Source organism: Miscanthus floridulus, chromosome 1 (assembly GCF_019320115.1).
Source record: "Miscanthus floridulus cultivar M001 chromosome 1, ASM1932011v1, whole genome shotgun sequence".
In the NCBI taxonomy this organism is placed as follows: Eukaryota; Viridiplantae; Streptophyta; class Magnoliopsida; order Poales; family Poaceae; genus Miscanthus; species Miscanthus floridulus.
In genome coordinates, this window is record NC_089580.1 from 191946435 (window position 1) to 191972337 (window position 25903).

At 47.8% G+C, this 25903-nt stretch overlaps 3 protein-coding genes across 3 annotated transcripts; all 3 read right to left on the reverse strand.

Moving 5' to 3' along the window:
- Positions 1-367: 367 nt before the first annotated feature.
- LOC136507084 (type I inositol polyphosphate 5-phosphatase 4-like) lies at positions 368-4057 on the reverse strand. Its single transcript, XM_066501925.1, has 14 exons — positions 4022-4057; positions 3816-3912; positions 3453-3536; positions 3273-3360; positions 3085-3189; positions 2488-2988; positions 2267-2402; positions 1953-2143; positions 1754-1862; positions 1355-1503; positions 963-1274; positions 829-889; positions 664-733; positions 368-564 (listed from the first exon to the last, which is right to left on the reverse strand). The coding sequence occupies exons 1-11, from the start codon at positions 4055-4057 to the stop codon at positions 1028-1030; spliced, it is 1743 nt and encodes a 580-aa protein (XP_066358022.1). The 3' UTR covers positions 368-564; positions 664-733; positions 829-889; positions 963-1027.
- Positions 4058-8801: 4744 nt separating this feature from the next.
- On the reverse strand, positions 8802-11905 carry LOC136468933 (uncharacterized). The gene is made up of 4 exons (XM_066467330.1): positions 11828-11905; positions 11468-11785; positions 11049-11372; positions 8802-8822 (listed from the first exon to the last, which is right to left on the reverse strand). The coding sequence occupies exons 1-4, from the start codon at positions 11903-11905 to the stop codon at positions 8802-8804; spliced, it is 741 nt and encodes a 246-aa protein (XP_066323427.1).
- Positions 11906-19117: 7212 nt separating this feature from the next.
- LOC136468942 (uncharacterized) lies at positions 19118-21759 on the reverse strand. Its single transcript, XM_066467334.1, has 5 exons — positions 21598-21759; positions 21026-21270; positions 20138-20690; positions 19397-19787; positions 19118-19320 (listed from the first exon to the last, which is right to left on the reverse strand). The coding sequence occupies exons 1-5, from the start codon at positions 21757-21759 to the stop codon at positions 19118-19120; spliced, it is 1554 nt and encodes a 517-aa protein (XP_066323431.1).
- Positions 21760-25903: the final 4144 nt, after the last annotated feature.

Below are 25903 nucleotides of genomic sequence, written 5' to 3' on the forward strand. Positions count from 1 at the left end.
ATGTCTCTGCAAGTCTGCAGGTTCCAGCAGCAGTTTTTTTTAGCCTAGCCCCAGCCAGGTACAGTGAAAAGAGGGGCAAGAACACACATTTTCCTGCAGAGAGACGGTCGGTGAAAATGTGACAGGTAGCCTTTTTGTCAGCTCAACTGATTCTGACGATGCTCATAAAAACCAAAACATGGCAATGATGGCTACACACCCCTTTTCCATCCATGGAAATGATACGAGCAATGCAGGCTTCATGGGCCTTTTTTCAACAGATAACCACAGAGGACTAAACTATACAAAGGACTACTTGTCGTTACTGGTCTGAAAACGTTGCCCTTCAATGTACAGGAAAAGGGAAAAAAAATATCTGACGCACGCTTGGCGTTGCTACCAGTAGTATCTTTGCTGTGACCAAAGTCTCCTGGGCTTATGATTGAATATCGTACTGCCTGCCCCAAAAACGAACCGTTTGCTCTGTAAGTGGCCATCTTGTTGCTTATTCTCTTCGAAGTCAGTGAACCACGCCCTTGTTGCAGCATGTAACTTTGTTCAGAGTTCGCAGAACATGGCCCTTGGCTGCAAAAGGGAGGGAATAAGATTGAGTGACTCGTCAGACCTCTCATGCACCAAAATGTAGCTCTGCTAACACATGAAACTGATCATATGTAATCGTACCTTATCTCGAGTAGTTAAATCCTTCATACTATGTACACTAGCACTTGTGAAGATGTACAATGCGCAAGGTCTGTAATTTTACTAAATTCAGTCAGTTCTTCAGCACCTAATGAGTAACGAGTAATGAATCAACTGTGTCGATCATGACATATGAGTAGAGCTTACCGACTATAATAAGCTGAAGCTTTGGTCCAACAAATTTTGGATCTTTCATGAAAAATACAACCTGACATTGGAAATTATCAGTGTGTTGATGAACATAAACATTTCAAGAACCAAAATCATTTTCCAAGGCCTACCTTTTCATCACTATTTACTGCATTCAAGATTCAAAGGATGCTGAAGACTGAAATCCTCAACTCTTTCAGTAGAAGTTTAGGTCCGTGTATCCATATGGGTTGATGTCAGTGTATCCATATGAGTAAGGCAACAGTTCTTCGATGTCCAGTTGAGAACTTGAGCAACTCATCTTTTGGATCCGGCTATGATTGATTGATTCCACTTCTGCACTGAAGACGCTGTAGACCGGTCTATGGTCCGAAAAGCGAGATTCACCTCGTACGTATGACAGTTGACCAAGGCCTCTTCCGTACCACAAAATTCGGTCGCACCTGCGTGGCAAGATTACTGAAGTTACTTGACTGTACAAAATCCGGCAAAATTAAGGCACAAAAATCCGCAGCTAAAATACCATGCGGGGGTTCTCCTCTTTTCCTTCTGGTTCATGTCATCTCCAGCATACTTATCAGAATTGTTTGAGTACTTGTATGTTGGTGGGAAATATATATTCCCCTCATTCCACCCAACAAATACTCTTCCGCCTCTTTGCTCGATCCTTAGCTGAAAGTGCCAGGTTTTCTTGTCTTTGAGATAACAGAATATTTTTAAATCATTTTTATAGTGAAAACTATAGCTCCTTTTGCTTTTTTGTGAAGCAAGCAGTAATCTTGTAACATGATAAAGTAAAAAGAACGACAAGACTAAAGGCACTGAATTGCCTCTGGCACAAGAATTTTACTGCTTTCTAGTGCTTCAACGCTACACACACGCACACATGCATTGTTCTCAACAAGGGTTACCAAGCTCTCACCTGATCTTTCTCTAGCAAGGCTTTCCAATTGCGCATCTCGACAAGGGCCTTCACTGACCGATAGGAAAGCGCGATTCGGTAATTTAGGTCCCCGAGCCAGATGATTCGACTGCAATGAAAGGCAAAACAAGGGACCCAATGTCACACCAAATGCATATGGAGTAAACTTCATGAATCCGTTGTAAGGTTCTTTGCTTACTCATGCTCTAAGATTGTTTCTGGTGAACGCTCATACTGCCCATAGACCATTGGAAACCTGGTCTTTCTGAGGATTTCCAGCACATCGGAGTTCCTCCGCAGCTCATCACCTTCCTTCTGTCCCGAAGTCAGGTGGCTGCAGACGAAGCAGAAGCTTGTTTGGTGCAATGACATGCTAATCGAAATTGAACCCTGGAAAACAAATCCTTTACCATTGAATACTTAAGCTAGCAAGATTTCCTGTTTGTGATCAAATTATATATGATAAACTGGAAAACCAACAAAAATCACACAAAAAAAAACACTATGACTAACCTTATTCCCAAGGTAGCCCATCAGTCCTCTCCCAACACAAGAAACTTTCAGATTTCTTATGTCATCTCTTATGTCTTTCCGAGCCCAAATCATCAGAAACAATCCCACCATTTGCTTGCTTGCCACAAGACAGTATCTGAACAGCCAGTTACCACAAAAAATCCACTAAATCCATAGTAATGGTTCAGCTTCAGAATGAAAAACTTCAGACTAAAACTTACCTAGTTTGACCAGCTCGTCTCTGGCTATCTTCCAGAGATGATGCATTGCCGTATCCATATGACATTGGTGAATACACAGTACTCGGTGACTCTCCAGTATTATTCTCGTCATCTGATGATCCACCCCATCGGTAGTTGTTCTCATAGTCGCTAGGCCTAGGACCATAGATTGCTCGGTCACAGACACTGTACCGACGTTCCAGCCTTGGCTGAGGAGCAAGAATGTCACCCTCTATCCTCAAACTCCGACTAAGCCCAGCCTGGAAAGACCGACGATGAAAGAATGTCGCATTGTTCTGCCTCGATGACAAACCCTCAAAATCATCATCGATCTCCACCACAGGGTTAGGAGCCGGAGATGGTGTCCGGAAGCTCCCATTGCCACTAGTACCTGGCAAATTGTTCAGTGTCCTCCTGACCAGTGACACCCACCTCTTTGCTGGGACATTGTCCTCTGTCCCAAGAACGTTCCCAGCATTGAGTGGAACGATTTCTTGAAACCTAAACACAATAGCATCAACAAAACCAGTGAAATCTTACTTATAATAAGCTCTGCCACAAGAATCATGAGAACACAAATAGAGATGTAACAAGTACCCGAGGACATAGATGTCAGCAGGAGGTGCAGCATGGAGCCAGTCCTCAAGGCTCATGTTATTTGGTGGGGAACGGCCACCCACATTCCATGTAGCAACAAATATCCTACTTCAAGCACATGAGAAATTATCTACCGTCTTAAGTTTGGGAATGGGTATGAGCATTAACTCTGCAATGCAGTAGTATACCTATAGTCCAATGTCACTGTAGCTTCGGCGGCATCAAGGTCGATCTTTCCCCGCCTCGAGTGCCCATTGCTCCTCCTCGAGGACCTCTCTGAATCAACGGGCCATGGCATTGAAGAAATAATTCAGAAATGTGGCCGTCCAGCTAACAAATAAAGACCAAGCCTTTGGTAGTCTGCTCACCTGTCTTGCTCTTCTTCACTGTGCTAGGCTCCCTACGGGTGAATCTGCTGCCCCTCCCCCACTCATCATCACCCCCTCCCGCGACTGAAGCAAGAAACCATCGATCAGGCAGCATTCAATCCAAGACAGCAGCTTGTTCTATCAATAACTTTTTTTTACGAGGACATTCTATCAATAACTTGGTAATAAGAACTCGGAAAAACAGGAAAATTGGGTGTCTGGTGAAAATGAGAAACAAGACAAGAAAGATGAGAAGCTGAAGAGACAACAAAACTGATCTTCAGGAGACAGAGAGACATGGCGAGCAATCAGGCCCACAAATACAATACAAACGCACACAAGCAAACACAGAGAAATGCATACCTGTCCTACCAATCGCGGCTACATCGTCGGCATGGAAGTCATGGGCCTTGCTCCTGATGTTGAACCACTTCCTCACCAAGCTCTGGGACCATGACAGCTACAAGTCACAGCAACATCAAGGAGCGCCACATTGGAGCATGGAGGGACATAATAAGTTACTTTTACAATGCAGCAGAGCTCAGTGAAGCTCGAGGATCGGAAGATACCTTGCTCTTCTTGGTGGTGTTGCTGCCATCTCTCATTGTTGCTCAGGGGAACACTCATGCAGCCGAAGAGACGGTTGCTTGCTGCAAAATGGACAGCTGATGTAGGTAGAAGAAGCCAAGCCGCATGCAGAGGCAACTGTTTGTTTTCTATAAACAAAGCTTGTGATTTGATGGAGAGGAGAGAGGGAGGGAGGCACGGAGAGAGAAGAGTAATGAGGATGAGAACAAAATCTTGATTCTGTTTGGAGGAAAGAGCGCGCTAACACCAATGTTCTAACTGGCTCCTGAAGCAAAGGAAGAAGAGCAAAATGTGATGCTATACTAGCACTAGGCTAGAGCTTCACCAGGCCTTGTTGTGTGCGTGCGTGTCGAGGGAGGGAGAGCAGAGCTAGAAGGTAAAGTTGGGGTGAGGGAGGAGGGCGAGTGGAACACTGGACTGGACACTGGAGGGCGCCCTGTCTTCCTCCCTGCTTCAAAACCTGGGTATTTGGAGGGAGGTGAAGTTCTGTGAATAGCCTAACTACGTGTGTGTGATGCTGGCAGAGAATAAAGTGAAGAGGAATCTTAGGATGGACAGTCTCCTCTGCTTTATGCTGGTCTTGCAAAACCAAGCAGGGTGAGGTAAAATACGTAAACTGTAGAAGAGGAAAGAATGCATACAAGCACAAGCACAAGCACAAGCACAAGCACAGTAGTATGGTGAAAAGTACTGCAGTATATAGCATCTGAAGAACTCCAGGCCCGGTTCACTTCTTTTATAATCCGTCTTTTTCAGCTTATTTTTTCATCCGGAATAATATTTCGGCTTGTTTTTTCAGCGAAGCGAACAAAACCACGAGGGGAAAAGGACCCGTGTACTCAACCACATTGATACTGGCACACGGTACCGTATTCATTTAACTCTACTCCTAAAATACTACACCACATACGTACATATTTAATATTTATTATTATATTTTTATTTAAAAAATATATAAATAAATCTACCCCAAAAAATACTCCTGCAGCTGCATGTGCATATACCAGTAGCTATTTCAAATAGGAGTGGAGTATGTATCATTAGTAGTATTCTGGAGCCTCACCCCTAAAAAGGATATGTGTGCAGCAGTATACTAGTAGGGCGTGATTGGTAGGTCGAATCGGACCGTCCTCGTATTGTTTTGATGTCTGACCTCATTTATACGGTGTGTTTGGTTGTTCTCCTCGCACCTTTCGCATATATCCTTTCATTCATCTACCCTCCTCCATCTCGTATGACTTTATCTTCTCAATTTCCACTTCCCTCTTCATACAGGATGGCTTGATTCAGGCATGGCGTAGGGATTCATGTGTCATACACTCAAAACTTTCATCTATGCATGCAACAAAACAAGATATTATCTCATACTGGACCAACAACAAAGACAACCAAACACGACTGAGTACATGGTTTGAGCATACATCTCACCATCCTAGACCGGCTCTCCATCCCATCTCCGCGCTCAGTACTGCTGTGCTGGTGTGAACCTTTCGATCCCCCTCCATGGCTCCATCCCTCCCCACCCACCCCCACTCCCACAGTTCCACTGGCCATGAAAGAAACGAAGAGCAGTTGGGGAGGAGCAGCAGAAAAGATAAAGTCAGCCAGTCAGGAGAGGAGAGGCTGCTCACACTTCACCGTGACCCTGCTTTTCTCCGTTCCAAGGTGTTGTTCCTGTGTTTTTCGGCACCCGATATGATCCGGCCCCCTATTTTGTTTGTTTTTCTTTGTTCCTTTCTTTTGATATGCTTTGGTACTTCGGCTCGAGGAGATTGGTCTTTCCCTCTTTGGCCTACTGGATCTTGTATCCCTGTACGGCAAGAAGAGTGTGAGTTGGAACTCGAGATGCTTTCATTCATTTTAGTCCTGTTCTTAGCAGCTCAACATCGAACAATTATATATATATATATATATATATATATATATATATATATATATATATATATATATATATATATATATATATATATAGGCAGCATTTACCTGGGTCTTCACGGGTAATATTTCCAGGAGGCTACTTGGAATGGAGCTACGGCTGGCTACCGGTCACAGTCAGCCACATGGATTTTGGAGGTCACGCTCACTGGGCGCGTGCCTTTTGAGTTTTGAGAGCGACCCTGGAATCTGGATGGTGGTGATTGCACATTACACTAGTGCCTACTGTACTTCCAAGATTTTCCTGCGAATGTTGGGTTTGTCAGCGCCTTCAGTAAGGGATTCACTCTTCTTTTCACGTACTACATCCGTCCTAAAAAGAATGCAACTATGAATTACGTGCCACGAAAAGTGATTCACGTGACCAAGTTTTTAGTGAATAATATTCACAGCTATGTCTTTAAACTAATTTATTATAAAAATGCATTTCATAATTAATCTGATAATATTTATTTGATATCATAAACATAAATATTTTTTATCTATAACTGGTCAAATTTAAGGTACTAAAATATAATACTATGCTAAAATTACGTTCTTTTAGGGACGGAGGTAGTACTACTAAAGAATCAAGAGCGTGTCGTCTTGGTAAAACAAAAACCAAGCAAAGGAGGGAGTGTGCCAAATTTCTTTTCTGATCCTTCCTTTTCTTTCCTAAGAACCAGTGACTGAATCGGATCAAGATCGAAAGAAATGAACTGAATAGAACACGCCCCTCTTGGCCCGAAACGTATATATATACGCCACATCTGCTTTGCTGCCACTATCCTCTTTGTAAAAATGCTAGCACTATCGTAGAGCATAATAGACTACAACATTATGTCCAACTTTTATTTTGTGGGGATAGTCATGGTAGTACTTGGTAATGGGATCTCAGCACTAATATCACTTGGGACCAACTTTCCACCGAGTAATAAAGTCAGCTGCAACGTACTTACCGAAGGACAGAGACAGACCGGCCGGGGGGATCTCAGCACGGACATGGAAAATAAGGGAGCTGATCTCAGCAGTAAAACAGCCAGAGCCCAGAGGGTTGATTCTTCTGCACCCAATTTGACTGATAATGACCACTCGCTGAATCTTGACTGAAATTAGTTGAAAACACTGTTCTAGCTAAAATGTTATGAGAAAAAAAATACTATTTCGGCTGAAAAAAAAAGTCGAACAAATCGAATATAGGATAAGCTGAACGGGGCCAATATTCGGGTGTTGCCTTGCACGGAAGTTACCTACCCCATTCACATGTTCTCTTCCTTCGTACACTGCCAAAACAGTCATTAGATTGTTTCGGTGCAGTTAACAGTCGCCGTGAGGCTTTCTTGCAGGGGGAAAAATATTCAATACAATCATGGACATATATATGAATCATGAGTTTTTTTTAATGAGATGAGATGCAGCAATTCTTTTATATTTTCTTCATACATGTGGTACTAGATCGAATTTAACGCAGAACACTGACCATGAGTTCGACCAGTAAATTGGATGACAAGAATTACCTTGAGAATACGACAGCAGAACCTTTGTGCCAATCACGTGACATCCATTTTCAATGATCATCTGCTCAGATGGCAGGACGGTCTTCCTTGAGAGTGCATGAGTACGTAGGGGCACTAATAAATTGTAGTGCATGAGCACGACTTCCAGTAAGCATTAATAGATGGTAGAATTAAAAAAACCTAAAAAATAGGAAGCAGAAAGTAGGATAGGTTCAGAACTAGCCTAAACTTGAAAGTTGAAACAAATAACGAAGTACTCCCTACTCCCTACTTAATCTACAGTGTGCCAAATTGCTGAGTGCTTGTTTAGTTCCAAAAAGTTTCCCAAAAAATGCTACAGTAGCCATCACATCGAATCTTGCGATACGTGTATGGAGCATTAAATGTAGACGAAAAAAAACTAATTGCACAGTTTGGTTGGAAATTGCGAGAAGAACGTTTTGAGCCTAATTAGTCCATGATTGAACACTAATTGTCAAATAAAAACGAAAGTACTACAGTAACCAAATTCCCAAAATTCGTGAACTAAACACGCGCCGAAACCGAAACGAAGAAATGGGGGTGAACTGTGGAGTCTGTCAAAACAGGATCCTCGTTCCATATGCTTTGGCCAAAGTGTTCCTCTTTGCCTTTTGCTTTTCAGCTTTGCAGCCCCTCAGGCCCTCATTTAGTTCAATCCCTTCCCTCTCTGTCTCTGTCTCTGTCTCTGTCTCTCTAACGGTAACAGAGGAAGCCACCAAGCCAGCAACTTATGTTAGAGGTAGGAGCAGACGAGAAAAATGAGCAGCATGCTTCAAAAGACTGACGCACTGCTGTGAACTGTGATATTCTTACACAAAAGCGTACGGCATTTCTTCAGCAGCTAACTAGCTATTTAGCTAAGGTAGCTAGATGTAAGTGATTACATCTCCCTCGCAATCTCTCTCTCTCACACACACTACCCCAGTTCCCCCCGTGTCATTGTCTGAAAGCCTCTAGTTGATAGAGTTGTACACGGAGGACAACCCAAAGCGCCTCTTTAACGAAGTGAGGATAGCTGCTGACTTGATGTTGCTGATCGATCTACCACGTACACGTACTCTCTCATCGCACCCAACCAATCTTGTGAAAAGTTTTCCCAAAAAGTGCTTGGCCCTTGTTTAGTTCGCGAAAAGTTTTCTCAAAAAGTACTACAGTACCTATCACATCGAATCTTGCGATACGTACATGGAGCATTAAATATAGACGAAAAAAAAATTAATTGCACAGTTTGGTTGGAAATTGCGAGACGAACGTTTTGAACCTAATTAGGCCATGATTGAACATTAATTACCAAATAAAAACGAAAGTACTACAGTAACCAAATTTCCAACTTTTCGCGAACTAAACAAGGGCCAAAGTCATGCAGTCGCTATCTCTCTCATCTTCTTTTTGCCATGCACACAGTTACACACTCGACTGCAATTCAACCCTTTTGTTCCAATCCCTACAGCTCCCTTTCTCCCTCCCTACATCTGCACTCTGCACCACCCTGCAGCCACCATTTCTGTTGTTGCAAAAGGATCTCTCTCTCTCCAACTGGACCTCGCTATTGATAAACGCATCAAGTTACCATCATTTCTAAAGTCTTGAATCTGGCCCACTGTCCGTGGCCACATGAGCGTGCCCATGAAAGCCCAAAGTATAGCATGTAGATATGCCCTTTACAACATGCAAACTCTCATCAACAGGATTTTGAGATTTAAAAGCTTAATGACTAGGAGACTTTTAGGCGACATATCGTGTGTTCGGCAGGTCGTAAATGATCGTGGATTATTTACTGCTGGCTGGTTTGGTGTGAGAGAAAAATATTGTTCCAGCTTATAATCCATGATCGTATACGAGCAAGCGAACATACTGATAACCTACAAACGTTTTATACACGTAAATTCTGTAATATGAGCTCCGTGAGTCTACCTATGAACATAATGCAGTCTGCAATCGTAGTCCCTAGTCTTTGAAACCACCCATCTACAGTTAACCAATCCATACACCTAGTAAGGCCTTTACCGCAGAGAACAAATGAACATAATACAAACTATCCTAGCAAATCATCAAGCTATTGCAACAGTAAGAAGCACGTAAACCAAAAACTAAAGTTGAAAAGTCAGAGTAACATAGGGCGTGTTTGGTTCACTTCCCAGCCCAGCCTAGCTCGCATCAGCCAGCCAGGCCCCCTTTGGCCAGGCTGAGCGCATGCAAGGGGTGGTTGTTTGGTTGGCTGGCTCCCAGTAGCCTGGTCACATGTAGCCGGTGTTTGGTTTCCTGAACCTGCATCGGATTCAAATCAAGAGGATGCAGGAACCATGTTTGGTTGCCTGCATAGAAGCTGGTGGAGTTACCACTTTGATTTAGTGGTAAGGTTACCACCAGCAAGTCCAAAGTTTGCTACAACACTTTGTTTGCAATGAATATTACATTATTTTGGAAAGCTAAATTAAAATTACTAAAGCCCGAACTAATATTATTACACCCTCCACTAAAAATTACATCATTTTGCTACAACACTTTGTTTGCAATGAATATTACATCCTTCTTTGCAATGCATACCGCATGCTCCACTACGAACACGCCATCGGCTTCATTTTTTCTTCATCTTTTAGACCATGGAATGACAAACAAAAAATTAAAGTTCATCAATGACATAAGGCATGTGCTCAGTATAATAAACCAAAACATCATTGGCATAAGGCATGTGCTCAGTATATATAAAAAAAACCTCATCATTGGCACAAGGCATGTGCTTAGTTTTAAAAAACGTCATCATTGGCATTAGACAAAAGCTCATATTGAAATGGTCACATCATTGGCAAACAAGATCAGATTAGTTCTCAGATCATCAAGTTCACATCAATGTCAACACAGGCAAAAAGAGATGCACCAGCTAGGTAAAGAATGCAGTCTCAGGTATAAGAAAACAAGCATCACAGGCAATGGACATGTGCTCAGATATAAGAAAACAAACATCACAGGCAATGGACATGTGCTCAGATATAAGAAAACAAGCATCACAGGCAATGGACATGTGCTCAGATATAAGAAAACAAAAATCACAGGCAATAAGGCAAGTGCTCAGAATGAAATTGTGCAAATCACAGGCACAGGCTGGTGCCCATATCAAGTTCAGAACCACAAGGTTCACACCATTAGCAATGGACTCATGGTCAGATTGCCACCACTAGGTTGATCTAGGTTGTAGGTGCAGGGTTATCTAAGACACTAACTATATGTTAGTGTTAGTAAGTAAGCTATGCAGGATCAGATCAACTGCACAAAAGAGAAGGTCAACCCACTACACATCCACCAGCTGTAGTTAGGTATGCACAAAAGAGGCACTGCACAAAAGGATCAACCCCAAGCTGTGAAGCCTTCACATGTAGTAGTGTTTGGCCAAGTAGGTCCTTAGCCACAGCTCACGGTGGGAGTCAGACATCTTGACAAAAGCTGAACCCAAGGCCTTGTTGTCCAGCAGATGGCCATAAGCACACATCAGTGCTTCTTCAGTGAAGCCTGGCACAAACATAACAGCACCATACAGCTCAGGGTGGGAATCCTCAACCTTGGTCGACCTAATAGCATCAGCAACATCCTTCACTGCCTCTGCCATGCCAGTGAACAGAACAACATCCTCTTCTGCCAGCATGGATCTCTTCCTCTTGTTACCAACTCCTCCCTCACTCTTGGTATCCTCAGGAGTCACAGTCTTGCCACTGTTCAGGATCTCAGTCTTCAGTGAGCTCTCAGCACAGTCAGATGGTGTGCCAAGTGGCTCATTGGAGCCCATAGCCCACTTGCCTGTTGCCTGACCATTGGCAAAGATGACCATCATCTGCTTGTAGTGTTGTATGGGCTTATTGAGCAGTGGAGCATCATTGGGGTGGTCCTGCATAATGAACTGTCCCTTGTTAGCCATAATGACAAAATATTTCAAAGAGTCATCTAACAAATCAAGTTGTAGTATCACAGGTTCTTGCTCACCTTGGTATGACCATTGTAGTGTTCCTCCTCAAGAACAATTATGCAGTTGTCCTCATCCCACTGAGCTCCACTAAGGTCCCTCAGCTTGGACAGTTTCACCCACCTCTGCCTCCACTTCCTCAGGTGGTTGTACACCTGGGTACCACTAACTTCATGACCACAGAACTCTTGCAGGGCCTTTGCCACCTTGTTCAGGTGCACTTCTTTGAAGCCCTTATCAGTCCTCACTCCAGTGGTAATGAGCTGGCACATCTGCTTCAGCACAAAGGCAGACATGGGCTCAGTCCACCTCAGAGAGGTCCTCTGCTGAGCAGGTTCCTATGATGCTGGTATGAAACCAGTCACATCATCCCCAGCAACCACATTGTCACCAGCCAAAAGACCACCATCCAGTCCAGGGAACACAAGCTCATCAGCAGCCATCATCTCCTCAGCCATAGCCTAATTCATCATTGCACATGCCTAGAGCCTCAGCACAGGTGTTTTGTATCATAGAAAAAAACATCATTGCACATGCCCAAAGCCTTAGATCAAGTGTAGTATCACAGAAAAAACATCATTGCACATTGCCCAAAGCCTCAGATCAAGTGTAGTATCACAGAAAAAAAACATCATTGCACATGCCCAAAGCCTCAGATCAAGTGTAGTATCACAGAAAAAACATCATTGCACATTGCCCAAAGCCTCAGATCAAGTGTAGTATCACAGAAAAAAAACATCATTGCACATGCCCAAAGCCTCAGATCAAGTGTAGTATCACAGAAAAAAAAACATCATTGCTATTGCCCAAAGTCTCAGATCAAGTGTAGTATCACAGAAAAAAAACATCATTGCACATGCCCAAAGCCTCAGATCAAGTGTAGTATCACAGAAAAAAACATCATTGCACATGCCCAAAGCCTCAGATCAAGTGTAGTATCACAGAAAAAAAAACATCATTGCTATTGCCCAAAGTCTCAGATCAAGTGTAGTATCACAGAAAAAAAAACCTCATTGCTATTGCCCAAAGTCTCAGATCAAGTGTAGTATCACAGAAAAAAAACATCATTGCTATTGCCCAAAGTCTCAGATCAAGTGTAGTATCACAGAAAAAAAAACATCATTGCTATTGCCCAAAGTCTCAGATCAAGTGTAGTATCACAGAAAAAAAAAACATTATTGCTATTGCCCAAAGTCTCAGATCAAGTGTAGTATCACAGAAAAAAAACATCATTGCTATTGCCCAAAGTCTCAGATCAAGTGTAGTATCACAGAAAAAAAACATCATTGCTATTGCCCAAAGTCTTAGATCAAGTGTAGTATCACAGAAAAAAACATCATTGCTATTGCCCAAAGTCTCAGATCAAGTGTAGAATCACAGAAAAAAAACATCATTGCTATTGCCCAAAGTCTCAGATCAAGTGTAGTATCACAGAAAAAAACATCATTGCTATTGCCCAAAGTCTCAGATCAAGTGTAGTATCACAGAAAAAAAAAACATCATTGCTATTGCCCAAAGTCTCAGATCAAGTGTAGTATCACAGAAAAAAAAACATCATTGCTATTGCCCAAAGTCTCAGATCAAGTGTAGTATCACAGAAAAAAAAACATCATTGCTATTGCCCAAAGTCTCAGATCAAGTGTAGTATCACAGAAAAAAAACATCATTGCTATTGCCCAAAGTCTCAGATCAAGTGTAGAATCACAGGAAAAAAAACAACATTTGTCCATGAATAAAATAAATTACAGGCAACTTAATGATACATAATAGAACTCTAGATTCTAGAAAGACCCCTATTAGCCCACATGTGATTAGCCCATTCATCCCTCTGAAGTGCCCAGGCAGCATTGTCATCCATATGAGCAGGATGGGGCTGACTATTTGTGTCATTTGGTACCCAAGAGAACTCTTCTGGAATAACCTCATCAACCCCAAAACTAAGGATCCAGTTATGCATTATACAACATGCAAGCACAAGCTTGATTTGTGTCCTCAAGCGATGGAATGGTTTGTTGGTGTCAATGATGCGAAAACGATTCTTCAGAGCCCCAAATGCCCTTTCTACAGTTACTCTCAAACTAGAGTGCCTCAAATTATACAACTCTTTTGGGTTGGTTGGGTAGTTCCTATTCCCATATTCTTTAAGATGGTACCTACAACCTCGATAAGGAGGAAGAAATCCAGGCCGACAAGCATATCCAGCATCTACTAAGAAGAATTTGCCTAAAACAAATGTGGAGTTCAATTAGATTCATCATTTTGCAGTTACATTTGCTTCTTATTATCACAGTTGATTTAATTACCTGGTGGAACCCTCAACCCATCCTCTCTCTGTAATGCATCAGCAAGAATTGTGGCATCATGAGCTGATCCCTCCCAACCAGCCAGCACATAGGTAAATTTCAAGTCAAAGCTAACTGCTGCTAGCACATTTTGTGTGGGGGCATTCTTTCTACCCGTAAATGCAGCTTGCATCTTGGCTGGAACTTTGGCAAATACATGAGTCCCATCAATGGCCCCAATGCAGTCCTACATGGCATCCAAAATTGCATAGTAAATTGACATGAGCTAATGCAACAATATCCTAGCAGCTATATGACAGGTTTTTTTTACCTTAAAGTAAGGATACCATCTATGGCTGTTGCTAATCTTTACTGGTGTCTCATTGCTTGGAGGTCTAATCATCTCTTGTCTAAGCTCACCAATAGCATACAACACATCTTTAAAATGGCGGTGGACTGTCTCTATAGACCTTCTCCAGTTTTGCTTTACAACTCTAAATCGTTGGTTATGACCAACAATATGGAGAAACATTGCAACTTGCTCTTCAACACAAGAATTTATGTTGTCAGCAAGTAGCTTCTTCTCCCTAAGCAAGTTGCACAAACTAAAAAAGGGTGCCCTTCTCATTCTAAGCATGTTCACACACTCTATATCATTGTAGTTGTAAATTAAGTTCAAGTTCCTTTGGCGCTCCTCATCCCTAATGCTCATTGGACCATAACTGATCTGAGGCCGCTGACTCTGTAGCATTCTAAGTCTAGCAAACAGCAGGGAATACATAGCAGTGATAAGAGCAGTAGCATGAGCAAAAAGAATGTGTCTCTTCTCTTCCAAGTCCATCTAGAAAAAATGAATGGAATTTAAGGACAAATGCTCAGAATGACAATGTTATCATCATGGACTTGGACAAAAGCTTAGAAAAAAGGATTCATCATATACTAGAACATGCTAAAAATAAGACTTTCATCATCACAGACTAGGGCAATAGCTTAGAAAAAGGCATCATCATAGACTAAGGCAATAGCTCAGGACAAAAGGAATCATCACAGACTTGGACAATAGCTCAGACAAAATGGCAACTTCATATACTTGCTCATAATCTCACAAAGTAGGACATGCATCCAAATCCAAGAACGCAGGACTCACTATCGCACGGTACAGATTAGGGGGGAGGCGAGAGGGGGAGTAGATATACAAAATACCCACATCAACAAGCAGCAGCACCAGCAAAAGCCCAACCTAGCAGGTGAGGGAGCTCAGATCTACAAGCACACAAGCAAAGAAAAGAGGATTAGCATACACAAAATAGGATTTTACTTGAAAAAAACAAGAAAACAAAATAAGACCTAAGAACAAGGATCCATACCGCAATAACAGCCAAGAAATCAGATCTGGTGTGCCTGCAGCGAGATCAACAAACAATGGTGACCTAGGGTTTCAAATCGCACAGAAAAATGGAGAAAGAGGAGGGAAAAAACTCACTTGCTTCGAGAGGACGCAAATCCACGGCACCTGCAACAAATCGAGATATGGGGTAGGCATTAGGAGGCCACGAATCCATCAAGAACACTGAGGGGAGGAGGAAGAGGAGGTGGAGCTTACTGGCAGCGTAGACGGGGAGCGACAAGAAGAATAAGAGAGGGAGGCGGCGGGAGGGAAGATATATAGGCAGTGAATGGTGGGAACGGGGAGGTAACCCTAGGATCTTCGCGCCATCTCCCCGCGCACCAAATCGCCAGGCGCACGAGCTCGCAGGAGCACGGAGCGAGCCAGGATGAAGAAAAACGGCCGATTTGGGCGTTCCTCGCGAGCCAGGCCAGGAGAGGGCTTTTGCACGAGCGGAGCCTGGGTCGGGAGGGTGGCCAGGGAACCAAACATGAGCAGGCTGCATCCGGAGAGCCTGGTTTGCCCTTATGCGGGCAACCAAACACGCCCATATTAACTGGCAGGGCGATAGTGTTTCCTCACCTACAGCGCTTTCTGCACACGTACATCCACGCGAGGGCTGGATTCTTGCCCTCTCTGAACCTTCCCCAAAAAAAACCGTCTCAGTGGTCCATCCATCTTATGCAGCTGCCGTGCTCCAGCTTAAAAGAGAAAACCAAGCCTACAACCAGCAATGTGCACAAGGACTAGTTACATATGTCGCACGTGATCAAGATGCAGGACCACATGAATAGTAACATTGTAACAAACTTGACCGGTTATAGCATGGACAACTGACCAGAAATCTTATGGCCAAAATGCAGCAACCTTGTGAAAGAGTGGGAAGATTTGATTCCCAATTGTGCGAAAGGACAGCTTTAAATGGTTCCTCCTTTGATCCTGTGGTTCCTGTTCTGTGCTCATAAGATTTGTGGGCTTTGAAGCTTGAGACAGTCCAATCCATCGCAGATGAATAGCTTTTTTTAACGCACAGATGAATAGCTATAGATCCTGTGGTTCCTGTTCAAGTTCACTAGTTCATAGCCACAGAATCGTCAGGTTCAAGCCTCAAGCATATGTTTGAATACTTAGCTCATAGCGGAGCTCCTATCGCTCTTGGCCATTCTAACCGGAGTCCGACCAGACCTCTTGTACTTTCCATCTTTCTCCTTCTCGTTTGTAACCCCACTGTAAACTTCAAGCATCTAGGTTTAGGAATAAAGTCACCGGCCGACTCAAATTGGACATAGGGCACGTTGCCTGAACCAGTATTCGGATGACCCACTTTTCTGCCACCTTCGCCATGGCGGGCTCAGGCGATACGATTCGCTTTGGCTCACTCAAGTTTCCCACTCTCCCACCGGTTGGAATGCGGGTTCTACCTGTCTTTGAGCCATCCTAGGCCTTCCTCTTTGGAAGCCTAGACTTCGTCGCCGACTGGCTTGGCATACTACACCTCCGCGAGGAGGCTCTTGTTCCAGCGCCCATCGGAGGGGCGCCCTCCATCGGCTCTGGGACGCACGACGACTTCAACAACGAGGCCTCTACGCTTCATTCCGAGCAAACTCTCTGCTCAAACCCTGCTGTGAGTAATGTATATGTTGTTATTTACTTGCTACTCTCTGTCTTCCACCGATAACCCGGAGGGACCCCGTTGTCCCCGCCGCGGTTGCCATACGACCGGTTCCCCTATGGCCTCACGTCTTTCGTGGACGCATACGCCCGGAGGCTCCGAAGGATGCCGGCGCCGCCCCCTCTCACGTCCGAATTCGTGGGGAAGGCGAGCTATGCTCCCACCTATTTCCTCGACCTCATGGATGACGATGTTGAGAGTGACGGCTCCATCATCGGCGACATGGCGCCTAGCCACCGTCCGTCCAGTGAGTGCGCTATGGCGGACATCTCAGGATAGCCACTGGTGGTAACGGAGTCCTTGCAGACTCACGCCCCTCCAAACCCTCGTACGGAGACCCCCGAGCTCACACGAAAGCACGGTGAGGAACTACAACAACAGTGGCTGCACCAGCCACTGACTGCGCCAGCGTGCTCGGCACACCACACTACGCCCCATGCGCATAGACTGGTGAGCGGCGCCTGGGGTTGCTCCTGTCAGGTCCAGCGCAACACCATGGACAGGGGGAACGATCCCCCATAGGTTTCTCGGGCCAATTAGAACATCATCGCTTCGGTAATGCTTCTGTGCGGCCTTCTCGAGCCGAACGACCCTCAGAAACAGGCGGTCCACCAGAACCTCCGGGCACTAGTGGAGACCACCGCCGTTCAACAAGCGGAGAGCTCCGTATCGTGATACCGACTCGCGGCCTCACTCCCCACAAGGGGAATAGGGACGTAGCAGATGGGTCGCTCCACCCGCTCACTGCCACAACCGCCGAGCGCGGGACAAGTGGCCGCATCGGCACCTCGTTTTGACTTGACGACCGCTCCGCACCGACCGCCTGTATACACACAGCTCGGGCCGAACCAAGACACGCGCAGTAGCGACCGGAGTCCTAACCCCAATGGCCCGAGACCATGAACCTTTGTCCAACACCTCCAGCAGGCGCCGCTCCCGCCGCACTACAACAGAGGCCGAGGCAAAGGTAAGGCCAAGTGCCAGGATTAGGACGAGGGCCCCTCCACGTAGAAGGGTAATAAGAACAGAAAATATCATTGTCGATTGGCCAACTCCTCGTTGGTCGCCACGGCTGATCACACGGGCAAGCAGCCCTAGCAGGACCCTCCGGGCCACTTCCACGAGCTCATGGAGAGCCCATGCACCAACCAAAACTACCCCGTCAAACACCTCTACAAGGACTGCGAGCTCCTCAAGCACCTTCTGCGACAGGTCGGCAGGCCCAAGGAAGAAAAAGGCGCAGAAGCAGCAGCCAAGAAAGGGGGCGTAGCGGAGAAGGATCTGGACGACTGAAGGTTGAAGTGATCCGACTGGACGCCTACCGACTGAAGGACGACAACGATGACATTCTCACCGAACACTTAGAACAGCTATGTCGTTTTTCTTCCCCTAAATTTTAGCCTTACCATTGTTTACTTAGCGTTTGCTCCTATAAGAGCACCCCGACCCAAACACTTTTTCGGCCCGTGTTGCTCGGGGGCTCCACGAGGGTGCACTACTACTCTTTTTCATTTATTATCATATGGTGAAACTCCTTCCTACCCAAACAAAAGGGTAGTTCATTCCTTTAAATTGCCTTACGTAGCTTTGCTTTAAAACATTCTGATCGATCGTACCCCGCCTTTACCTACGGTTACGAGCAACTGAGCCTCGCAGGCCATGCCCTGGGCTCCCAAGGTTGCAGCCTACGGGATGAACGGGCAAGTACGAGAAAGAAAGAATAAAAAACAAAATTATGCTAAGGGAAAAACTAAGGAACGAAAGGGACAAGTTTCCCCAAACGGAGTGACTCCATCACAAAAAATGAAACCGATTGTAGTCATTAAAACACACTAGAACGTTTACACGGGGGCTCTCCCATGAACTTAAACTTTTTTCATCTACTAAACTACTTATACTTTACTAGCTATTGGGGTGGCTCGGCGGCATCTGCTGTTGATACGATCGATGAAGGCGCAGGCTGCTCACTCCCCGGCGGGACGACATTCCGCTCGGTCGACGCTGGGGCGATGTCCACCTCCGACCTAGGCTCCGTGTCATCCGCAGGCTGGGCGACGTCCCCACGATGCACGCTTCTGGCCATGTCTTCATGATAGACGTCCATCACCCACTGCGCAGAGACTTGCTCTGCCACCAACCTTGCATGTGGCAGCAAGCTCTCCCTGAGCGTTTGGATGTCCTCCGTGCTCAAGCCGTCAGCATACCCACTTCAAATAGTGGCGAAGTCTAGGTTCGAGCGGTACGTCGCCACCAAAGTCAACACCCCCGACGCTCCGTAGAACAGCCCACTTGTGATAAGATCCTGGACCTCATCCAGGACCTCCGCCAGCTAGACAGTGGGCGCGCTGGTACTTGGCGCTGATTCGAAGACCTCCAAGATGACAAGCTGGGCAACATTGCGGATCTGGTCAAGTTCCCCCTCGAGAGCACATCGCTCTTCATGAGACTTGGCCAGCTTCTCGGCATTCTGGCCAAAAGTCACCTTAACCGTCTCCAGGTCCCACTCCAATGACTTCACCTTTCTGCCCAACTCTGAAAGAAGGGCGACAAGCTCAGAAACAGGCTGAAGGAAGAAACCAACGTTACGAACAACAGAAAAGGTACGTACCGAGGTGGAAGTTCTCAAGGGTGGAGAACTCCTCCGCCTGCCGGGCCACCTGCTCACGTAGCCGGGCGCACGCCTCCTTTGTCCCCATCACTCGGCCTCGAAGCATGAGCACTTCTTGGTCTACCTCCGGCCGGGCCTTTTGCTCTGACTCCAAGGCCTTTTGCGCTGACTCCAGGGCGTTCTGCTCCGACACCAAGGCACCCTGCTCTGACTCGAGGGCCTCCAGGGATTTTTGGAGCGCTGCCTCAGTGTCCGCCAGGGATTTCCGCAACCCCACCTCGGTCTCCGCCTGGTGGGCCTTCGCCGCCTCGAGCCCCCGCTCAGTGGTGGTCGCCCGCTCCACTGCACGCTGCTCCTCTGCCCACAACACGGTCACCTCAGCCGCCCGAACCTAGGACTCATGGTGGGCGGACTCTAGCTGATGCTCAAGCTCAGCCACCTGGGCATGCTCCATCTAGAGGAACCGGGACTTATGGGATGACATCTCCTTCAGACCCTACGAAAAGCAAGCATGCTGAGGCAACCAACAAGAGATTCAGAGGTCAAGGACAAATATAGGAAACTCGCCTCCATGGCGAGCTGTAGGTCGACCTAGACTAACTGTTGGGCGGACTTAACCCGCTCCTAGGACTCCTCGAGCTTCATGGATAGGTTGGCAAGTTTGGACACCATGGCAAGTCCTTTCCCCCCAAGGATGTCCTAGAGCTGACACTCCTAGGAATCCTGAAGGACAAACCACACCTTTGCTAGGTCCTCAGGGCAGGGCCACTCCAGGTCACCTTCTGGTAGCCCACCGGAGGGCCCAACCTCCGACTGGACCACTGCCAGCTCCCGTGATGACACCGGTAGCTCCACCATGTCATCCGCCTTGTTGTCGGATGGGATCTCCACCACCTCAGTTGCGCGGGCCATCGCCGGGCGTTCTGACTCCATCCTAGTCGTGTCTCCCCCCAGTGCCTTCAGCTCTGACCGTGAGGGTGAGCCGTGCAGCCTTCCACCCGGCAAGGCAGGGGGCTCGGTCTCCCTCTCCTCTTCTGCCTTAGCTAGTGGAGGAGGGGCCACGAGAGTTACCTCCGACGCGACCTCCGTCATCAGCACCGGGATCGCCGCCAATGCCACCACCGCCGCTACCACCGTACCGGCAACCGACCTAGGGGGCACCACCCTCGGAAGGGAAGGGTTCACCGCCACCACCCTATTCCACCCACCGCTCGCCGTGATGCGCTGTAGGGTGGGCCTCCAAACCTTCCTCATGGGAGTTGGGGCGATGCTCAACCCTGTCATCGCCCGGCCGCTGACAAAAAAGTGCAGGTAAGTCATACTCCAAAAAGACTCAACAGCAAAAGATCGAAAAAGAAACAAAGAAAAACATACTTGGAGGTAAGCGACATGACTCTGAAGGCAAGACCCAATGTTGATGGGCCTGCAGGGCAAGGACTGCTCCTAGGCTGCGACCCATGCCCCCTCACTTCAGCCGGGGGCAGAGTCGTCCCAAATGGCTCCTGCACAGCCTACAGGCCACCGCGACCCTCGACTCAGGATGCCTCGACCGGAGCAGTAGGCGGGGCATCCTTTGGCTGTGAGTCACGCATTGGCACCAGTCTCGGTGACGCATGGGTGCTAGCCCACTCCTTGGACCACTTGGCTTGCTCGGCCACGTCCACGACAGGCGGGGATGAGACCGGCGACGCCACCAAGGGACGCGGTGACTGTGTTTGCTTTGCCTCCCGTTCATCGATGGTGTCCACGCTCGCCTCATGCTTCCTTAGCATGGGAACCACCACGCGCCTCTTCGCCTCCTGCTCATCACTAGCGGACATCGCCGTAGGGTTGCGATGCTCCACCGAGGTCACAACGACCTCCTGACTTTCCTCCTGCTCGGAGAAAACCATGTCATCCACATCTGTGGGATCCCCCGACTAGAGCTTGGACTCGACATCGCTCTTATTTTCCTCGGCCTTCACGCACCGGGTAATCTCCTTCTCCTTCTTATACTTTCGGTGAGCCACCTTGGCTTTCTTCTCCTTCCTAGCATCCGCCGCCTCCTTCTAGGTGGCCTACCACGCCGCGCCCTCTGGCCCCTTCGGAAGGTGCGGCCAGGACCTATAGTCATTAAGCCCCTACGCAATAGGCGATTCAAGATAAAAAAAGTAGGAAAGCAAAGGGGGAAAAGAACACGAAGTAAAGAAAGAGGAGCATACCAGTTTGGACACCACCGAGGCATTGAGAGGTATGGGCTTTCCCTTGACCTTCTCTTTGGGCTTCAACTGCAGCACCCGGTCAAGGCGACTCGAGACCTCGTCATCCAGTATCTCCTCCAGCAACGCACGATCTGGGTCCGACGCACCGCTGTACCTCCACATCGGCCATGCTCTCTCCGATAACGGAGCTATCCGGTGGCGGTAGAGGGTGTGGAACACCCGCACCCCATCAAGGACACGCCGCATGAGCTTCTAGAGCTCCTTCTCGATGATCTCCACCTTCTTCTTCTCCCGACAGGAATAGCCCCACGACCAACTATCCTGCTTCTCCGGCCTCCCACCGGTGAACGCTTGGAACGACGCCTCCATCGGATTCCTGATATAAACCACTCCCCGTGCCACCCCCGGTTGGAGTCACAAAGGACGTACGCGAGATACGAGCCTCTCGTGCTCGGTTTCCTCTATAGGGTGAAACCCCCCACTAGCGTGACCTTGGGTGGATTCCCCACCAGCAAAGCTCACCTAGAGAACAGTCGCCAGAAGAAATCCGTGTGCAGCTCCATCCCGAGGAAGGCCTCACAGATGGTAATGATGCCAGCGATGTGTAACACCCCCATCGCATTGAGGTGCTACAGCTCTAGCCCCCACTCATTGAGGAGTCCACGCAGGAACCAGTGCGTGGGGTATCCTAACCCATGCTCATGGAAGGCGAGAAAGGAAACCACCTCGCCGGGTCGAGATTGTGGAAACTCCTCCCTCCCAGGAGCCCTCCAGCGCGCCACCTCCTTTGGTGGCAGAAACCCTTTCGCGGCGAAGGCCTTCAACACTGACTCCCTCATAGTGGACGACCTCTAGTCCGACATTTCACTCTAGGATCACAAACGGATTTGTGAGTTCTTCTCTTCTCCCTCGCTCTCTCCCTTTTCTTTCCTAGAAACCGCCGCGGCTCTCAAGAACGCTCTCAGCAAGAAGGAAACGGAAAGGAGGCGGCAGATGAGGAATAGGCAAAAGAACAGGGCGAAAACCTTCTCCCTTCACCTACTTAAGGAAAAGGGTACAGCGGTTAGGGGACAGCGCACCGATCAGAAAAGACGAAACGGCGGAGTGAAAAACCCTCTCTCTTTCCCATTTAATGCAGATAAGACACGCCCTGACAGATGAGACACGCCCTGCCCGACAGAATGGCTCCTGATCAGATGGGATGTGGCCTGGGTATGGCCCACCACTACCGCACGACGGGCACAAGAACCAAAGTGCCACAGCATGCAGGCGGCCCTCCGCTTCCCTAGGCGGGACTTGGGAAAAACCCAAAAACGGGATCTCCGCTAGGAGAGACCATCGGACTTCCTAAAAGTTGATCGAATGACTCAGGAAAACACACCGAGGGATAGGTAAGGAGCAAAGGGACGCCCCATGTAGGCCATGCCGACTCCGTCACGAACAACCAGCACGGGTCCCGGTCGAACGTTTCTGACTGGGGCTCTTCAAACCCGTCACTCGAGTCATCAAGGTAACACTACCGACCCCCGCTATTTCTTTATATCATTTCATACATCCATACAAACATTCATTCCATACGCCCATGCCCCCCGTACGATTCGGGCCCTGAACCACCCGGGGGCTCAGGAACTAAGCATCGCACATGCAGCGAAACGCATCACAACGCTCCGTGTTGTGTCATGAAGCGGCAGTTGCCTCATTCAACATGAGCAACGACAGACCAAGGTTCGAAGGCTGGCCCACAAAGGGCTTGAGGCTGCCCCACGCCAAACAGAGCCAGGGGAGAAAAACACAGATGAGCCCCATGCAGCCCTCGCCCAGTCTAACGGATAGGGTCATCTCAACATTCTCGTTCGATCCTAAGCCTCTACCAAGCCCACAGAATCTCCATCGAGGGGAGGCCATTTGGCCACCTGGGTCGGTCTCCGGAATAACCCAGGCATCTACCGGGTTGCAGGTAAAGGAGTAGTGGAATGTCATAAGAGGGCTATGCCAACCCTATCACGAACGACAGACCCGGATTCCACTCGATCATACCCGTTAGCGAACTCATCGAGCGCGTCACTCGATCCTGAGTGATCAGGACAAGCGACAAAACTCAGCCCTTCGGTTGTGAGAAACCGAGGATGGGGTAACGCACACAACTCAAACCGACTCCTACTAAGGCCCAACGGAGCTTGGGGGCTCAAGACACAAAATGCCTGGGTCTACGACCCCGAACTTCGACTGCGCACCAAAACACTCGGGTCTGCAACCCCAAACTCGCCCTATCCAGCTACACTTCAACTGCACACCAAAACACCTAGGTCTGCGACCCTGAACTCACCCCATCCGGCTACACTTTGACTGCACTCCGAAACTACCCGGGTCTATGACCCTAAACTAGCCCCATCAGGATCCATGAGCTCTGGCTCGCCCGATCCCTAACACTAACTAAACTAAATGCCCCAGTTACGCGGGCCACACCGAGGCCAGGATCCACAACTCTGACTCGCCCGATCCCACGGTGCGCACCGACGCCAGGACCTGTGAGCTCCGTCTCGTCCGATCCCTAAGAACTAACTACCTCGCCCGATCCCACGATGCGTACCAACGCCAGGATCCACGAGCTCTACCTCGCCTGATCCCAAAACTAATCGCCTCGACTACACAACGACACCTTGGTTAACAATTCTATCTCGACTAAAAAACACGCACGCCCACCCGCTAACAAACACCCCCAGATGATTATGCTCGAATCGCCCGGGGGCTCGGGCTACACCCGCGGCTGCGCTAGCGCGCACCCACTGACAAAACAAAAAACCTCCCCCGCTGGCAACACAAAAACCCCCCCGGACGATTATGCCTGAATCACCCGAGGGCTCGGGGGCTACACCCGTGGGTGCGCTCGCACGCTCCCGCCGTCAAGACAAAAAAAATCCCCCAAACGATTCTACCCAAATTGCCCGGGGGCTCGGGGGCTCCTATCGGGTTCATAAACCCAGGGTCCCTCGCGGACTGGCTTCCCAACAAAGGCTCGGCCCAAGCAGACAACGCACAACTCATGGGCTGGCCCAAGTATCGGAACAACAGGCCAGAAGGGCGATCCAATCACCGACTAGAAGGCCTAGCCGAGGAGGAACGGTGCCCGTTTTCTGACTCTGGCCCTCCTCTCTGACCAGAGCACTCACTTCGATCTCTAGCCCACCTCTGGACGGCCTCTCCGACCGAAAGGCCTGGCCAAAACACTACTTCTGACTCTGACCCCACGTCTCCGACCGAGGTATGCAAAAACCCTGCTCACCGCTCTTCTCCGACTGGCGCAACCAAAGCCGACTGGGACTGACCGACTGGGGACGCCCGCTCGGAAAGGACCAGGGAATGAATGGAGAAAGCAAGGCAAGGCGCACAAGTCAAACCACGATACCAAGGACCGTACCCTGTACACATGTAGAAATAGTACTCTACAACCTCCCTAACACAAATAGTGTTGTAGGCACCGACATTTTCCCTACAGTATTGTGGGCGCCATTAACTCCCATACGGTAAGGCCCACCACATGCCTCTGGGCATTGATAGTGTTGTGGGCACCGATATTTACCGTACCAAGTGAACATGGTAAAACTCCTCACATGCCTCTAGGCATCAATAGTATAGCAGGTACTGACATCTACCATACCCGAACAAAACGACGAAGCCTCCCAAGTGCATCCGACATCCAATAGTGTTGTGGCCGCCTACCATCATCCTGTACCCGCCGGCATGGGCAGCAAGGTTTAGAAGCATACGTACTCTCTCCCTCTAACTTGTAAGGCCATCCCCTTTATCTATAAAAGGGGATGCGCTCTCTCCCAAGAGACTCAGTTAATCCAGGTCAATTCAAGTGATTCCAAATTCATTAGATCAATTAAGTTCACTAGTTCACAACCATAGAACCACCAGGTTCGAACCTCAAGCACACGCCTGAACACTTAGCTCATAGCGGAGCTCCTGTCGCTCTCGGCCCTTCCGACCGGAGTCTGACCGGACCTCTTGTACTTCCCATCTTTCTCCTTCTCGTTTGTAACCCCACTGCAAACTTTGAGCACCTAGGCTTAGGAATAAAGTCACCAACCGACTCAAACTGGATGTAGGGCACGTTGCCTGAACCAGTATAAACCATGTGCCATTGAGTGCTAGGCCACCTCCGATCACAACGTACGACAAAACTACAAATATTTACTTGTTGGTCACTTTCTGCACCGACACAGGCCGTGTTGATAGCTTCGGCCCAAAAAGATTGACTCACATTGTACTCACTCAACATTGATCTTGCCATGTCAATCAA

Bases quoted from the DNA above. Each gene is read 5' to 3' on its own strand.
- LOC136507084 (XM_066501925.1), bottom strand. From the start codon at position 4,057: ATGAGAGATGGCAGCAACACCACCAAGAAGAGCAAG. The intron at 2,403-2,487 runs GTAAGTTTTAGT...CTGGCTGTTCAG, and splicing joins AGACGAGCTGGTCAAACTAG to ATACTGTCTTGTGGCAAGCA. The intron at 1,275-1,354 runs GTATTTTAGCTG...CTTGCCACGCAG, and splicing joins AAGAGGAGAACCCCCGCATG to GTGCGACCGAATTTTGTGGT.
- LOC136468942 (XM_066467334.1), bottom strand. From the start codon at position 21,759: ATGTGGAGGTACAGCGGTGCGTCGGACCCAGATCGTGCGTTGCTGGAG. The intron at 21,271-21,597 runs GTATGCTCCTCT...TTCTCCGAGCAG, and splicing joins CCTCGGTGGTGTCCAAACTG to GAGGAAAGTCAGGAGGTCGT. The intron at 20,691-21,025 runs GTGGGCTAGCAC...CTTTTTTGTCAG, and splicing joins CAAGCCAAGTGGTCCAAGGA to CGGCCGGGCGATGACAGGGT.
- LOC136468933 (XM_066467330.1), bottom strand. From the start codon at position 11,905: ATGGCTGAGGAGATGATGGCTGCTGATGAGCTTGTGTTCCCTGGACTG. The intron at 11,786-11,827 runs GTTGCTGGGGAT...CCAGCATCATAG, and splicing joins TTTTGGCTGGTGACAATGTG to GAACCTGCTCAGCAGAGGAC. The intron at 11,373-11,467 runs GTGAGCAAGAAC...TTCATTATGCAG, and splicing joins ACTACAATGGTCATACCAAG to GACCACCCCAATGATGCTCC.